Source organism: Pleurodeles waltl, chromosome 11 (genome assembly GCF_031143425.1).
Source record: "Pleurodeles waltl isolate 20211129_DDA chromosome 11, aPleWal1.hap1.20221129, whole genome shotgun sequence".
In the NCBI taxonomy this organism is placed as follows: Eukaryota; Metazoa; Chordata; class Amphibia; order Caudata; family Salamandridae; genus Pleurodeles; species Pleurodeles waltl.
In genome coordinates, this window is record NC_090450.1 from 68,023,999 (window position 1) to 68,040,758 (window position 16,760).

At 37.9% G+C, this 16,760-nt stretch overlaps 1 protein-coding gene across 3 annotated transcripts in view; it reads left to right on the plus strand.

The window, feature by feature from the left end:
• The window catches only part of MFN1 (mitofusin 1), a 206,586-nt gene that overhangs the window by 48,982 nt on the left and 140,844 nt on the right, over positions 1-16,760 (plus strand). For all 3 annotated transcript variants that reach the window (XR_011199355.1, XM_069213075.1, XM_069213073.1), the window contains exons 6-9: positions 5,171-5,279; positions 9,117-9,224; positions 10,215-10,368; positions 10,575-10,642. Coding sequence is in view for 2 of the 3 variants with exons in the window: in XM_069213075.1 (XP_069069176.1) it covers positions 5,171-5,279; positions 9,117-9,224; positions 10,215-10,368; positions 10,575-10,642 (439 nt within the window). In the remaining variant the exon portion in view is untranslated. The remainder of the gene's footprint in view (positions 1-5,170; positions 5,280-9,116; positions 9,225-10,214; positions 10,369-10,574; positions 10,643-16,760) is intronic.

The following is a 16,760-nucleotide window of genomic DNA, read 5'->3' on the forward strand; positions in this document are numbered from 1 at the left end:
GTGGATGAGTGAGCTCTGCTGGCTGTGCAGGCAGGATAGAGGTGAATTGAGCTTTATGTAGGATCTAGGCAAGGATAGCAGTACGTGTATTTTGTATTCTAAGCTGGCTCTGGAAAGTTATGATAATACTCTCGCTCTAGGCTCGAAGACCCTGTGTAAGTGGCTTCAGACAATGCAAAACACCGCCTCAAGACTTTTATTTCAACTCCCCAAGTTTACGTCATAACCAGCCTTCTCCAGGATCTTCATTGGCTACCAGTTGAACGACGTGTGCAATTAAACATACTATGCTACATGCATAGATGTTTACCTAATTCTGGCCCCATCGATCTCAGATCCTTGGTGTCACTGTATAAACCTAATTGTTCTCTGTGCTCTAGCAATCAAGATCTTGCTGTAATTCCCAGTGGAAGTAAATCCGGTAAGATGGATGAGCTTTTTTTTTTTAATACTTAAGTCCAAAGCTGTGGAACTCCTTACTCCTGTCTGAGAGAATGTCGCTCTCTTCCGGTTTTCCACCAACTTCTGAAAACTTGGCTGTTTTGATGTTCGGTAATAAAGAAGACATGACTTGAGGTATCTGAAGAAGCATAGCGCTGGGAAACACTTTTTGGGTAGCCAAGCGCTCTATAAATCAGCATAATAATAATAATGTAGTAAGTCAGTCTATACATGCTTTGAGCTTAAATGATTGGAGTACTGATGTACTGGTGCAAATCACGATGATGAGGCATTGTGAGAGCATTGCCTTGCCTGTGTAGTGATTTACTTTAGCATGGTGTGAATCAGCATAGAAGTACAGAGTGAAGGCTGTTTTGATGTTTCGATAGTGGGAAACCATCCATTGTTAAGTCAAATTACAGGTAGATATTTAATTATTTTTGAGTCTTGTGCATGATGCTTGTCAGAATAGATGGCAATCTCCAGAACGCAAGGGATGACACAGTTGCGGCACAATGCTGCAAGATGCAGGCTAGAACAGTGCTATGGTGTGAGTGCTGTTGCATAACTTGAGCAAAACTTATGCTTGCCTTCTAAATATAGATTTGCGTTGTTTGAAGAGGTGAGTGCTAGGGTGTGAAATTGTTACACCTTAATGCTCAGGAAATTATGTTTGGGATCAAGGATAAGTTTTCGTGTTTATTTTGTCAACTGGAAAGGTAGGCTCAACCCAGTTGCTGCCAGTAAATAGTACCACACTACGGCTCTTTGAAAGAGGGCTGCAGGGCACCAGAGGCAAGATTAAAATTCATATGTAGAAGTAGATATGACTTGTATATATGATTCATTAATACAAAAATCTTTACAATTATGGTGAGCATTCTAAGAAAATGCAGGGAGCGGAGTGTTCAGCCTGTGTCACTGAAAGTGGTTCCAGTATAAAACAAGCATTGGCAAATACAGCAGGTCTCAGCAATCTGAGAGCTATTGACATTGTCAGTGTCTATGTCTTTTAGCTATGTAAAAAAGCGCGGTGACCCAGCCTGCGCTGTATTTTGAACTCACATATTTGAAAGCGCTTTCATCCCGAAAATGAAGAAAAGTTATGTGTAAAAATTAGGCAAAGGTTTTGGTGAAAAAATGTTTTGTCAAGAGCACACTGCGCTGTATTCTGAACTCATATATTTGAAAGTAGTTTAATGTGTGATAATGAAGTAACAGATTTTTGTGAAATAATATATTTGGCCAAGAGCACACGTCGCTGTATTCTGAGCTCACATATTTCAAAGTGCATGGACATTAACAGCGCACATTTCCCTTGCATACATGGATCTGGTACCTTATAAACATTATGATTTCAAGATATCCTCACACAAAAAAATGTGAGATGGATGAGGAGAGTAAGATACCCCGTGCACACAGACAATGTACGCACACCCCCATGCGAAGACATTCCATCCATCATATATCCAGTAATCTAAAGGATGCAAGATCATACTTTAAGATTCAGACAAAAAGCGAGGACTCTCAGATATGAGAAACAGAAAACCAGCATCCTCTGTCTCCCACTGAAACTGTAGAGATGAAGACTGTTTTATGACCAGATTCATACAGCAAGCAAAACTTGAGCATCACAGTGTCTGCAATACGTTACTATACTTGTACATTTCCTGCACCACGTTTCACAGACTCCAGTATTTTTTTTTTTAACCAGTAATCAGAACGTCCAGAGTTTTTACGATCATTATTAACGTTTATAGAATTCTTGTACCACTCATTATAGATTCTAAAGCATTTACGCCACTTTAAAGACAGGCTGAAACTTCATGCTCAGTCTTCGGCCCTCCCTTATGAGTCTCTCCTTTCAAGTACGGAGGCGTAAGCAAAGTTACATGGTGGCAGCCATCAAGCTGCCCATGGTAACCCGATGTCTCCGGGGGTTCCAGGTCAGCAAATGACACTACAAGAGCTTGGAAGAAAGGAAGATCACAGCAAGTGAGAGTGGCACTGGTGCGTCAGGTGGTTATTAATTCTGACTCTAGAGCTCCTGCCCATCGACTTCGAACACATTGTCCATCTTAAAATTTGTAGTTTGAATCCCAACAATTCGAAAAACCAAAGAAAATAGTAATAACCGTTTTTCAAAGACTAAGCAATGCGACAAGCTTTTTTAGCCTTAGAAACAGTAAATGTTCCAATATTGTGTATTCAATGAAAGTGACTACACGCTTTGGATTTTATGTGAAAATTTACTTTTCCTTCCAGTAACTTGAAAACTTACTGATATAGAATGTCAAATGCCTTTACATTTTTAATAATGAAACTCACCTACATTTAAAAAAGTAACAAAATGCTACAGAAATGGCATGAGGGCATATGAGAAAGGAACTAAATAAACACATACACATTACTGCACGATCTGCAGGTGGAAAGAAGGAACAGGGTCAGGGGCGGGTGAGAGAGACGGAGCTTGTGAAACCAGGAGCACTTGTTTGGAGTGCTCCAAGACACAGAAAAAAGCAGCTCCTAAAATGGGAGCAGGGGATTGATACAGGTACTTGGTCCATTCTCTGGAGAGGGCCAAACACAGGAAGAGGCATGACACAAGCATTCTCTGGACAAATGGGGACAAAGGAAATGAGAGCGACGATGGATTGTGCAAATGGGAAGCCTATAGACAGGCTTGAACCCACAGATTGTACACAACATGTCTCTTCGCTGCACTGTCTAGCCAAGACCTAAAAAGGCATGCACATTTGCAGAATTCAACAATTTGAGACTAGTTATAATGCTGCCTTATTATCTGCTGAAGCATGAAAATAAGATATATAATGTGCATTTGGGGGGGAAAATGTTTTGCTAAAATGTTGCACAACTAATTATTATTTCTCTAAGGTATCATGTAATAAAATGTTTTTGACACATGGCAATATTTAAAAAATATATATATAGAGACACTATCTCTCTCTCCCTCCATCCCTATAATTAGTGGGCCTAATTCTTAAAGAAAGGCACAGAAGTGTACCTGTCGGTATGTGTCACACGGGGAAATTTACGACGTCAGGAACTCACAAGACTTTATTGAAATAGGTCCGGAAACTGTACTCCAAGCAAAAGTTTCTGATTTCCCTTTTAACCTGATAAAATATACATGTGTGTATTTGCTAATAGGTTTATTTGATAAGCCATTGGAAATTCTTTCCTTAATCACCTTGTCCCCACTTTGTAAAATGTTTATTCCTACCCTGTACAGGAGTAATTCTTCAACCTTTTCTAGTGTGAGAATAGATGTGTGAGAATAGATTCTAGTGTGAGAATAGATTCAAGAGATGTTGGTGAATACATGCAAGATTTTGGCTGTGCACAGACTCGCAGGGAATTCCAACCATGGAACTACCGCTTCCTACCTATCTACAACCCATGTATCTAGATTTGCAGAAAAGTGGGGAAGTCACAGCCTTCCTAGATTCCCAATGCTGATATAGCATTTGTGATAAAATCAGAGAGGGTATTGTCACAGCTATAATGTAATGAGAATCCTGTAGTTATTTGACATCTAACTGCATAAGGACAAATTGATTTTTTTACAGGAGTTTTATGAAGCATTCATTTGCATGGACAAGTAGGTATTTTATCAAATTACACACCCCTGTGAGTTTCTCAGTACTGGAGTGCATGAAAGACTATAGAGGCAATTAGAAGAGACAATCGGTAAGCTGAAGTAATTATAAGTGCTGCCAGTAATGTTGCGCAGATAAAGCTGTACATTGGTCAACAATCTTAGATCATCAAAGAATGCATATTAGCTGTTTACAAGAAAAAGATACATCATATCATTTTACGGCTTAAATTTGGGTCAGTAGTTGCATTGTGTTCCGGATGTCACTTCTTGAGATCCCACTCACAGCTTGACGTGGGTCCACTCCAGCTGTATCATTCCTGATCATCACAGTTTGTATTACTAATATCCACTCACTGTGTTAGCTCCACAGACCTATTCTAGCCTTTCATCTCTCTAGCTTGCCTTTTCTCCAGGTGGATCTACCTCTTTATGTGTCCTTATTTCCTAGCAAACACTGAGATCACTCCCTCTGCCACCAAAGCCACTCAAAATGAAGCCCTAGTGGTCTGGAAGTCACATTGTGTCTGGGTTACACTTTGTTTTCTACACGATCCCACATGCTCGGATTTAGGCATGTTCTAGGTGCCACATTGTTCTCAGAAGGAGATTGCCACTTTATTTATCGGTTTGTGGTATAATGATAGTTAATAAGTACTATAACCCTATTACTGCAGAACATACATTGTGGGAGAGAGTCTCCTACAGCCATTTTGCTTAGCTATTAGTAGTATGCTTCTGATTGGTAAATATTTGATATCAGCTCATCAAACAGCTTTTCAAATAGGATTGACACTAATGATGTATTAAAAGGTGGCTTTGGAAGTGTTTTTGTTTGTGGATTGAATTACATGATAAGGATGCGTGCACTTTGTGATGTGGGGAGCCCCCTCCAACCGCCCAATATGTGGTTTTAGTAATAGCACTGTGCTGGTCCCCAGGGAAAAGAAAGCTTTCCTGGTGCACAACATCTTTCAAACAATAATAAAACTTTTATGGCAGATAAGTTACTGTCAGAATGTTTGAAAATAGCTTTGTAAGCAAGCAGTTTTCATTTGCATTTAGCTCATTGCACTCAGCCTATAACACACCTGTAATTTTTCCCGACAGTCCTGGCACAGACATCACTACGGAGTTGGACAGTTGGATTGATAAATTTTGTTTGGACGCTGATGTCTTTGTTCTAGTGGCTAACTCTGAATCAACACTCATGAACACGGTGAGATTTTGTCTTGTTTATTCTTGGATAATCTGTACCGTTTTGTGTACCTAATAGTTCTTTAAAATTACTATTGCACCTGCACACTGGCTTATGAAAACATTTCCATTGAGTTGGTGTGATTGCTCCTAAAGATGGCAAAGTCAAAGTTTCCGCGGCTAATCTGCAAAATCAGTCGCATTAGTGGCCCCATTATGATTAAAGTGTGAAGGTATCCCACCAACATATGGATTGTTTATTTCTATTATTTGGCAAATTTCACATACAAATAAACAACTTACTAAAACTGAATTCTTCCGAAAACCAATTGTTCACGCAGAACTGTTCGGAATATAGAGCATTCTTTTGCTTAAGACTTTTGAAGTGTACTGCAGTATCCTCTTTACTCACTACTTTTACTGCATTGACCCTGTGAATGTCTGGGTGATCACTGGTGGCTCAGTGGGCTAATATAAACAATCCAGGAACCTATGTTGGACCTCATGGCCAGAGGTTCGCTATGCAGTATGTCCACTCAGCATTTCACCTTTCTGAGGTTGATAAATTGGGACCCTTGATTCAGAACCAGAAGATGCCATTACATCTGATCCGTGATAGTATAGTAAGCTCTTCTACGTGATCTACAGAATCAGAATCTTTGGTCATCTTGGTGGAGCGTTTCTGGGCCCAACTTTACTTTTTATCTTCTTTTGCTCCCTTTTAACATTGGTCCTCTGATTGACCTTTTAATCTGACTGAGATGTGAGGGTAGTTAGCATGTACAGCGATCAAATTTAATTAACCATGCAACTCATTTGGTTACACAATGAGGACCAAGGGTCTGTAGCTATGGGTTAAAGGGAATTTTTACAAGTTCATAATGAAGTTCAAATAAACAGTGCTGTAAAGGTACACTAACAACAGGCAGTTCCAATGTCCTAAAGAAGTTGATGCAAACTATTAGGCAAACAAGTAATTGGGCTCTAGCGATACAGAAGAGTAATACTGATATCTGAAGCTCAGAAAATAGACGACTCAATCTCTTACACATGAATGCAAGTATGCCAACAAGCTAAGCAGCTATGGAAAGTTTCTATAAGTTCCTTGAGTCTAAACTCTCAAACATTGGGATTCTAACTAGAAGACATAAGGACAAAAGGTGGGAAGCAGAAACAAGGCAAAAATGATTTCAAAAATAGAAATGGGAGGTGAAAAGGGGAAGGTGTCAGCATTTCCGAAGATCAGAAGAGTGAAGTGTAAGCCTAAGTCATACTCAGTGAAGCAAGGGGACAAGAAGGAAAGTCATAGTTTTCTACCTTTCGAAGTCCTCCTATCAATCAGTAAAGGCCCTAATTAATGTTGCAAAATCTGTTAGTAAATGCCTTTTTCGATCACACCACTTCAGGCTTCATTTTCTCCCATCCCATTCATTTTCTCCCAACTAACAACATCAGCATTAGGTTGCATGGTAGTTCTGGGAATGTTGCTGTCCTTGTTCGCCTGAACATCATCTGCAACATGAACATGGCTTCTCTGGGTGTCTTGGTGTTACTTTCAAGGTTGCTTTCTCAGACTCTCTATATGAATAAGACAATAGCACATCTATTTCCAAACTAACATTTCATGTGAAAATCCCCTGAAAACAAATGTCACGTTAGCAGAAATGAAAAACCGTATTTATGCAGCACAGTGAATTACAGACCTAAATAGTTAAGACAAGTTAAGGTATTAATTCAAAATGCACTTCTAGTATGCATGTGCACTTTTAAACACAAATTAATATGCGTTTCTAATACATTGCATTAGATTTGTATTACATGTAACATTCAGTAAATAATCACGTGTCAGTATGACTTAGAACCACAATTAAATCAAATATATGAATTATTAAGACACACATTTTATAAACTGGTTATCCTTTTAAATTAAATCACATTCTACATATACACAAATTATTTTTATCCAGTTATCTAAACAGTAAGTGTTGTTTAAAGTATTAAGGCACACATTATGGCAGTCGAATTTCACCTTTGTTGTAAGTACATTTTCTACTAAATGAGAATGTTTCTAATTCATTTAGACTTCAATTAGTATTTCAATCCGTTAAGATAAACCACAAAATATGAGTAAATTATCTCATCCTCAGTGACTGTACTGCTTAATAATGATGTCAAGTGCAACACTTAGATTAATTTGTTACACCACACAAGAAACATGTGCTAAGTGCACATGTATCTCAAACGTCTATTAAACATTTGTGACATATTTGTGTGAAAAAGGGGCATGCAAACTTGCGTACTGACAATCTTATTATGTGGATTACTGAGCTAAAAGCTACACTCCTTCAAGCATTTATTCACCCATTGAATGGTTGCAGAGAACTTCTTATACTTTTTACACAAATGCTACTACAATGTTTTGGCATCTACAAGGGGGGAAGTTTACACATTCACATGACCTTTATCATCTGGCATTTGAATTTGAAATATTGGTCAACCAGGGGAGGATTATGGCATCAGCTACTCAATTGGTGGTGACAGAAATCAGAAAGCCTGGTCTAGGGCACATACTGCATCTTACTAGTGGTCTCAACACCTCGAACGGACTAATTACATAGTATCAAATTCCTAAACTTCCTTTGTAACTTAGAAATTGAATTTTCTCTTTGGCATCAAGTAGCGTATCCTAGATGGGTAAGAGTCTTTTGTTCCCAAAGAAGTGCTTCACAAAGAGATCCTCAAGCTGACCAGGAGTAAACCTTACCTCTTAAGATGATAAAATGACTGCACTAAATGTATCAAAAAATTATGTCTGACCTTTTTTCAGGTGGTCAGCATTGGTGTTTCCCAGTCAAGGAGAACTTTGTGTAAAGTTGCTGAACTTGAGTGGGATAATGCCTGAACATGTAGAGCCAGGTAGATGATATCAGGGTATTGAGCTTGAGGAAAGGAGTGCTATTTCTCTGACGTGATGTCTCAACTCCAATCATCAAACCCCATCCAGTGAGCTTTTGAATATTATGCATTAGTTCACAAGCATTTCGAATCAGTGACTTCTACCAGAACTACTCAGTTGGAGCACCGCTTTCTTCATTTCATTTATGTCCTCGCGCAGAGTTAGTGGGCAGCCTTTAATTATTTTGAAATGGCAAGATAGTTGTAAAGATGCCTACGAGCTTCTTTACAAAGGTTCTCAGATTTAAATTTTAAGCAAGTAATTTACATCCAAAGTTTCCAAACCCCACTACAGTGGTGGCAAGAATTCTTGGAAGCTTGAATGTTGAGAAGACATTACATGTTTGTTAAGTTTTACGATTTAGTGACACTTAGGACTCAACCTAGCGTGAGAAAGCAACCAAAACATTTGTTGCAAGGTGGTTAGTCCTTTGAATCCTTAGAAGCTGCTCCCTTAATGGCATTCCTTCTACCTGTATCCACATTCACGCACAGTGTCAGGACAGATACGGCTTTCCTTTCTGATTTAATCCCAAACTACACCATTTGCAAAGCAGTTACCTTGGCTACCTCACATGCCTAGTTATGTAAGCTATAGAGCTAATTCCATATTTAATCAAACCACCTCCACCTCCCTTCAGAAGTCCTTGCTTGAAAATCTTTCCATGGACATAAGAGAAAGCACTGAGAAGTACACAGAGGTGCACATAAGTAAACAATACCCACATGGGTCAGTTTGAGACAAACCATTGGGAAGGGGTGTAGCCATCCCCCATCAGGCTATTAATAGTATTGCTAGTCTACAGAAGTTAGTATATTGATTCTCAGTGCTTAGCGAGTGTTAGTTTTTAAGAACATCGTTTCCAGTTTGTAGTGTGTCTAATAATTTATTTTGGTCTTCTAGGAGAAACAATTTTTTCACAAAGTTAATGAAAGACTTTCTAAGCCTAACCTGTTCATCCTGAACAACCGCTGGGATGCCTCTGCATCGGAACCAGATTATATGGAAGATGTGAGTGTGTACAGTATTTTGGGTAATCTGTGGTATAGCCTTAACAGTCATTCGACTGAGAAGCAAATTATTTCAGTAAATAAATTGAGAATGATCAACACATGCATTAATTCATTTCTAAAAAGCTTTCATGCTTCGCTTGCCTGTATTGTACCAGAGTCCACTAAATATTGTTACTATCTGGAGTTACATGTGTTGCTAGCCACTTTTTTACAATGCAGTCTGTCCACTCTCCTAAATCTAATTGCAATATGTTAGTCAATGGCTACAAAATGTGTATTTGAAATAACAGTGAAATGCTGTCAAACATTTGCTATATGATGGTACATTTTAGCTCATCATAGCTCTAGTGAATATTATGATTAACTCCCTATTTTAGCAACTTAATTGTGGTCATTTACACAGTTTTGTGAATCGGGGCAGGTATTTGTTCGATAAAGAATTAAGTGGGTGCAGATGAGCCAGCTGTGCTGAACATAAATGTGTGCCAAACGGTAAACGCTTCTGTGACTCTCACTCAGCTGCTCATTTGCATTTTTCCTTTGGTCACCAAATCATTTTATTTTCTACCAGCTTGGGTTTCTCTGATGTGCTACTGGTTTTCTCACTTGTTATGGACAATAGAGACTTTTGTCAATATCTCCTGTTTTATCTTCCTGTGCCCACACGTTTTAGGTCCTCTGATCTTAAATCGCCTAGCTTATAATTGTTCTGGTCTTGTTTATATCAAAATGGATGAATCACCAAGATTACATCAGGATTTAGACAGTGCTTGGATTGTTTGTTCATTTGATAGTGGAGCATTTTATGTTTCTGTTAAAAGAATTGCCGAAACTGAATGTACAACGTTGGATTGTCTTGTCCTATTGACAAAGCAGTGTTTCAGTGGGATAAATATAGCACTCTTGCTCTAATTATTTTAAGTGATTGTATACACAGTGCACTAACTTCAGATTTATATATTTATACATTTTTTAAATCCTTTTTCAGGTGCGCAAACAACACCTGGAACGCTGCCAATCCTTTTTGGTTAATGAACTCAAAGTTGTTGACCCATGGGTGGCACAAAACCGTATCTTCTTTGTATCAGCCAAAGAAGTTCTCAATGCAAGAATGCACAAGGCCCAAGGGATGCCAGAAGCTGGTATGATTTTGTACAAATGTATTCATCTTGAATGCCTGACACATGGGACCATCAAATATCGTATGATAATTAGTGTTGATCTGTTACTAATTCTCTTTACATTTCTGTCAATAACAGGGCTTATTTAAAAAAAAAAAATCACCAAAGATAAACATTTCTAAGTGCATTGTGTTTCTGCTTCATTGTAAGCCCTCTTTGTTTTGCAGGTGCTGCGTTAGCTGAAGGTTTTCAAGCTAGGTTAGAGGAATTTCAGAAATTTGAGAAACTGTTTGAGGTACGTCTTTCTCTGTTTTTGTAGTGCACAAAGTAGGCATTAATAATCAAATGGCCATTTAGGGCATTTTAGGTTTTCTTGGTGGCTAAAAATGAGCTTTCTACGACTGATCTAGTTCCCTTCCTATTGTTCATTTACAACTTAGTAGAGGTGCATAACAGCAAGCATTTTTGTTGTCACCAGATTGATGTAGTCCATGTCCTTTTTTTAAACGGTAAGTCACCAAGATGAGAAATTAAGTTGATTTTAGCTGGAGTAAGAATCTTAATCATTTAATGTATTTGAAATCTTGTATCTTACCATGATGTTCTGTTTGCACATACTGTACCCACCCTACGTTAGAAGTAAATCACTTGTAGCTTAGTAGGTTGCATATGCTGATTATTCTCCGGCCAGAGGATCTACAAAAAAACTTCCCCGTTATTCATAAGCACACACAGTCACATTTAAAAGTAATGTACTAGGGATGTTTCTTCAGCTCAGGTGAATGGTCATCTTTAACTGTGGGTCGCTCTACTCACAGGAGAACAACTGATATCAAAATAGTTCACCAGGCTGGGGGCATCCTCAAACTTTCTGCAGGCACTTAAACATACCATGGTAAGACTCAAGAGAGAATTCCACTGATGTTCCCCTTGACAGTGAGGAAGAACACAAAGACGAGATACAGCACAGATCAGATTCAACCCACGCCATACATTAAATTGGAGTTAACACAGGGCTCACAGCAATACTACTCCCATTTTCAGTTCCCGAAGGCAACCGGATGAGCATCATTCAAATAACTGTTTACAACATTTAAGCATCTTGTATTTGCTGCAACTTGAGGCCAACTAGCAACTCTGTCCTGCATCACAATCTAGCATGTCCCATGTCTTGAATATCTTGGGCACTTTGCAACTTCCCTTGCACCTGGGATCCAGCACCATTCATAAATTCAAATCCTCAGGAATCACTTAGGCATACCACACTCGGATCTCATGTCCACTCGATACCTTGAGCATTTAGCAACTTTTGTACTAGTTCATTAACTCATGCACAACATCTGCTGCCTTTTCAGGTACAAAAATACAACAATTACTTATCTCATTCCAAAACCTTCATGGGCCAAATACACAATACAACCTTCACACCTCAACTTAAAACTTACATTTATATTAAATAAACAAGAAATTTCACCAAGCCAAAGAGACAGGAAGGACAATATGAATACAAACCAAATAAACATTTATTCTCAGCGTATATGAATAAAGACCATGAGTCTGAGAAACTGACATACAAGTAATTCACAGTTACTGCCCTTTTTCTAGAAATGGCCAGTTTGCGATACTGTTATAAAAATAGTTCTTGATCTTGTGTTTTTCATTGAGTTTCAAGATATTGTTTACAGTGCATTAAATATTGCCAGTTGTTTGTAATGACGTTGTATAAACAGGTGAATGTAGTTAGCATGCTGTTCTTCGCATGTTCAACGCACCCTACCTTCCAGAAGACCTAATTTTTCCATCTTAAATGGAGTCTGGTGTGTTCTTTGTAGTTTTTTTTTTAGTTAGAACTGTTTGCAGATTGACAGACACTTTGGAATGATATTTTAAATCTTTATGCCAGCCATTTTCATGTGTTTCAAAGTTCAGCTTAAATCAATAGGATGCTGATAAATTTCAGAAATCTGTGAATGCTTTTTGTGAATCTTTATATTTAGAAAAAATAGCTTAAAGAAGAGTACATGCTTTTGATTTCAGATATAGATTAATATGTCCCACTCTTCTCAAAATTCATCATAGTTGGAGATAGTTCCTTATTTCATCTGTGGAAGGCCACATGTTTTTAGATCATAGAACGAGATATTTTTTTCATTTTAGGCCATCACTTATTTTATTGAGATTATATTGTGATTTATCCAGGTGTCCCAAAAAAATCTAAATCATTTTGTGACAGAGGTTTGGGACTATCCTAAATAGGGGTGTCTGTTCATTTGAACAAGTGAGTTTGTAACTTTTTCAGCTCATACTATCTTTACAGATACATCGCAACCTTAATTTGCTCCTAAAAAAAAACAAAAAAACTGAGAATGGTAATTCCTTAATAACGTGCTTTTCAATAAAATCCTTTCGGGGGGAGGGTTGTGCGTATTGGATTTGAATCTATGGTGTGTTTTTGCAGAGTAAAAGGATAATGATACTCCCTTGTCTTTGGAAAATCAAATTTAATATTTTGAAATTTAAACTTTAGTTTGTTAAATGGAGTTAATGAGATGTATTTGGTGCCAAATGTTTTCTTCTTCAAAATGGAATTGTTTTTATTTTAAAATGGAAATTGTTATTCCCCAGACTGCACATATTTTATATAGTATTAAAGTATCCTTGGTAAAACATTCATCTTTATCATATTCATTTTTTACCGTCGTCCCAAATTGAGTTTGTGCCAGGTTTCAGATTTTTCAGGTTTCACAATTTTTATTTTCAAAGCTGACTTTACTGGGCTTGATTTTTTGTGGGAACGTGTACTGTTTGTTCAGCTTCAAATTTCAAGGACAGTTTGTTATAGTTTTTTATTTTGTTAACTTTAATAATTTCATCATTGTTGATTTAGTTCAGTTGATTTTATAGCCAAAGTAGGACCCTATATTTGTTACTAATTTACACAGTCATTTAGTCCTATTTTAACACTGAAAATGTTAGTATTAGACTCATTTGCTATTGTCAAGGGTTCGATAGCTAGATTTAATACTATGGTGATGGTGTGCACCTTGTTTTGTTCAATTAAGCAGGTGAATTGTGCTGGAAAGTAATCCATTTATATAAATATTGCCTCAAACCCATGGAATCAATACTATCAACAAAGGCATTTCCAAAGTTAATTCTGTTGCAAACAGATATGACCAATTTACATTATCAAATGCCTTCTCTGCATTTAAGCCTATTTTGTCTTTTGTAGAGTATATTAAATCTTGCACTTTACATTTTTACTGCCTGATCTATCTAGGAACTATCAATGCTAAAGTCACAAGAATAACCGTTAATAGAGTGTATGGCTATGGAGTACATGAGCCAGGGAAAAATCCATACAAAATATGCAGAGCACAGTCTCAATATTGGGCAAATATTAACATTGAAAATATCACCCCTACTCTACATACGAAAGCAATAAAAGAGTAAGCAAGTCTGACATCAAATGGGCTGTACAAACAAATCATTTGATCACTATTCGGAACAAATCCAGCATGTGAATACATTATAGCATGATTAAGTAAACATTTAAAAATAAACACAACAGAATTTGTTTGTATTTTTTTTTTTTAAAGCTATATCCACTGACACCTTAATTCTGTGCCAGTACTGACCTAGTGGCCATAAATGACCATGTGGATTGATATCTCGCCCAACTCACATAGTCTGTTGTGCTCCATTCCTCAGGAAACTACACCAAAAGATTCAGTTTTATTTACAAGCACAACTGTTGAAGTTCGGACATCAAATGTTAAATCATAGATGGAGCACTACACTCTGAACAAGTTAGCCAAGAGGCCAACTCTGGCAGCTGGTGGATTAAATCACAGGGCCATAAAACACTGACATTACGACATCCCCATCCTTACATGTTAAGGACCCCAGAGGCATCTGCAAGCACTCATACATATGCAGGTGAAGGGCCTACACAGGATACCGATTCACGTTCTATATCAACTTCGATTTTTAATGAATAATATTTGTAAAATATTTCTGTTTGGCAATATTTAGAAAATCGTTTTACACCTACCCCTATTTTCCAGCTGTATTCTGTAGTAACCTTTCTGTTTTTCCTGTTGACTTTCCTTGGATCCTGTACAGTATGTGACTAATTCCTTCTCTTGCTGTCCATTTTATAAATTGTTCTTCCCTCTACGTCTAGTCTAGCTCTAACATTGTGCTGATGTTTACAAAACTATTGCTCTTCATTGCTGAAGTCTAGATCTGCTTCATCGAGGTGCAACAAACAACTTTAATCATTTATTTTCTATTCTTTTTTTAAAATCCTTGTTTTACACTTATTCTGATTTATATTATTCATTACAAGTATGTTTTTAACAATCGCTCTATATGCAGGTATCCCAGTGAGTCTGTGTTTGTCACTCTTGAATATCAGTCAAGCTTGAGGTTTCCATAAAGAGAAAGCACATGGAGGTTTTCTCGCTACAAAATATGATCATTAAATTAAAAAAAAATCTAATGGCGTAAATAAGAAATTGGTTGATTTTTTTCAGTCTGTGATTTTGTTTTAAATTAAAAATAGCCATGTTTTCTGATAATCTGCACTCTTTTGTAAACTCCGGTGGCTGTCTGTGGCTAAGTGAGTAGACTAGGGAGGGGAGGACTAGTCTGTGGTTTGGTAGATGTTTGTAAAGTAATTGTTTTAGTGCAACTCTGAAGCATCAGTGTCGTGGTTTGACGGTTAACTGCCTCACCAGTCCACTATACTTTTTCGGTACCTCTTTTTCTCTTGCCCTGTTTTTGCTCCCAGTGGAGCAGAGGCAGTTGCATGTATTACAGTCACATTACAGGAGAATCACATAACAGTATTAGTGAAGGTATAAAGTCATATTGGGGCCATAATATATGTTATATGATAAAAGGAAGTAAACTAAATTTTGCTAATGAGGTACCTGCTACCGTGGTAATTCAGTGTGTTTTCATCACTGCCACACAGATAGCTGGCTCTTACTGACCTTTTACAGATGGTTCCTTTGCTTAAGTGTTCTTTAAATAAGACACAGTTGGATATGTACTGTGTTCCTAACAGAACCATGGTTATATATCCAACAATGTAGATAGGTTGCAGGTACGATTTAGTTAGGATAGCTGTGTTGCATACGGAGTAGTTCTGTTTTTATACACGTTCTCATTGACAAAGTCCGTTTTAACAAGTAACACCTTCATGCTCTAGACAAGCTTGTTTGAGAGACTTTATCTTGCAATAATTGCATGGAAGATCATATATGACCTATAACTATGACCTTAAATTTCCAGAATTGTATTTGAGTCAACAGATAACACTTCCAAACTTCAGTGCCAATGGACACTCACGTATGAACTGTTTGGAGGCTCGGAAATGAAGCATATTCAAACCCTTCAAGACATTAGGACTCGCCCACTTTTACTATATCCACTTACTACAGATTTCCCAGGGATACTAGTTGGACGTTTTCCACCATAAGTAGAGCACCATAAACATGGAAATTTGTGCCCAGTTAAAGAGGACAATTTAGGACTCTATACGGTTCTGTATACTACACCATCAAATTACTTCCTAGGGCCCCCGTTATCACATTTTCTGCAAGTCGGCACATTCTTTAAATAAAGGGATATTTGCCTCAGATGAAAATCTTGGATATTAAGGTTGGCGGCAACTACAGCCAACAAAAAGAAATCACGGTAGAGAATGCTAATGCTTATTCAAATGAAGCTTTGCTGATTTCATGTAATAGCAATAACATGAATACACACAAAACTTGCAATTCTTTTATTTAACCCCTTGGAAACCCTTTTGAGCTAGATATATATATATATATTTATATTTATTTCATGAAAGGGTGACTACAGTACGCCCTTATAAGATATGTATACATCAAGGGCAGCCAAGGACCCACCTGGCGTTTTACATTTTGTCCCCCTGCTAGAGAACAACCACTTTCACGGCCTGGGTGGTCAGGGAAGGAGATTCTTATTGCCAGATCCTTTCTTGGTCCTTGCAAAGTCTTCTGTGAGTCAGGCCAGTGCTCAATTCTGGACCGCCTCATCAATATTACTAATTGTGTGTTGTCACCGGTGACGTTACACACATATTGGATAGGCCTGGAAGGGATTCCCAAACCCCTCCCAAATGTCCAAGGATTGTGGTATTGGTGATAACTATGGGACGGGATAAGAGCATCTATTACTGCTCTGTCCCAGCTCCTCCGTAGCCATACTCACCAACTCAAGCCACTTTCTTCATCCTAAAGGGATGGAGGTGGCAAAGAGGACAGTAGGATCAGCCAAACTTCTTCCATCCTCCCTCTAACCACCAAAAATTCCAAACAGAGCCTCGCTCCTTGCTGGGGTGCAGAAACATGACATAATTTGCCCAATGGAAGAAGTTT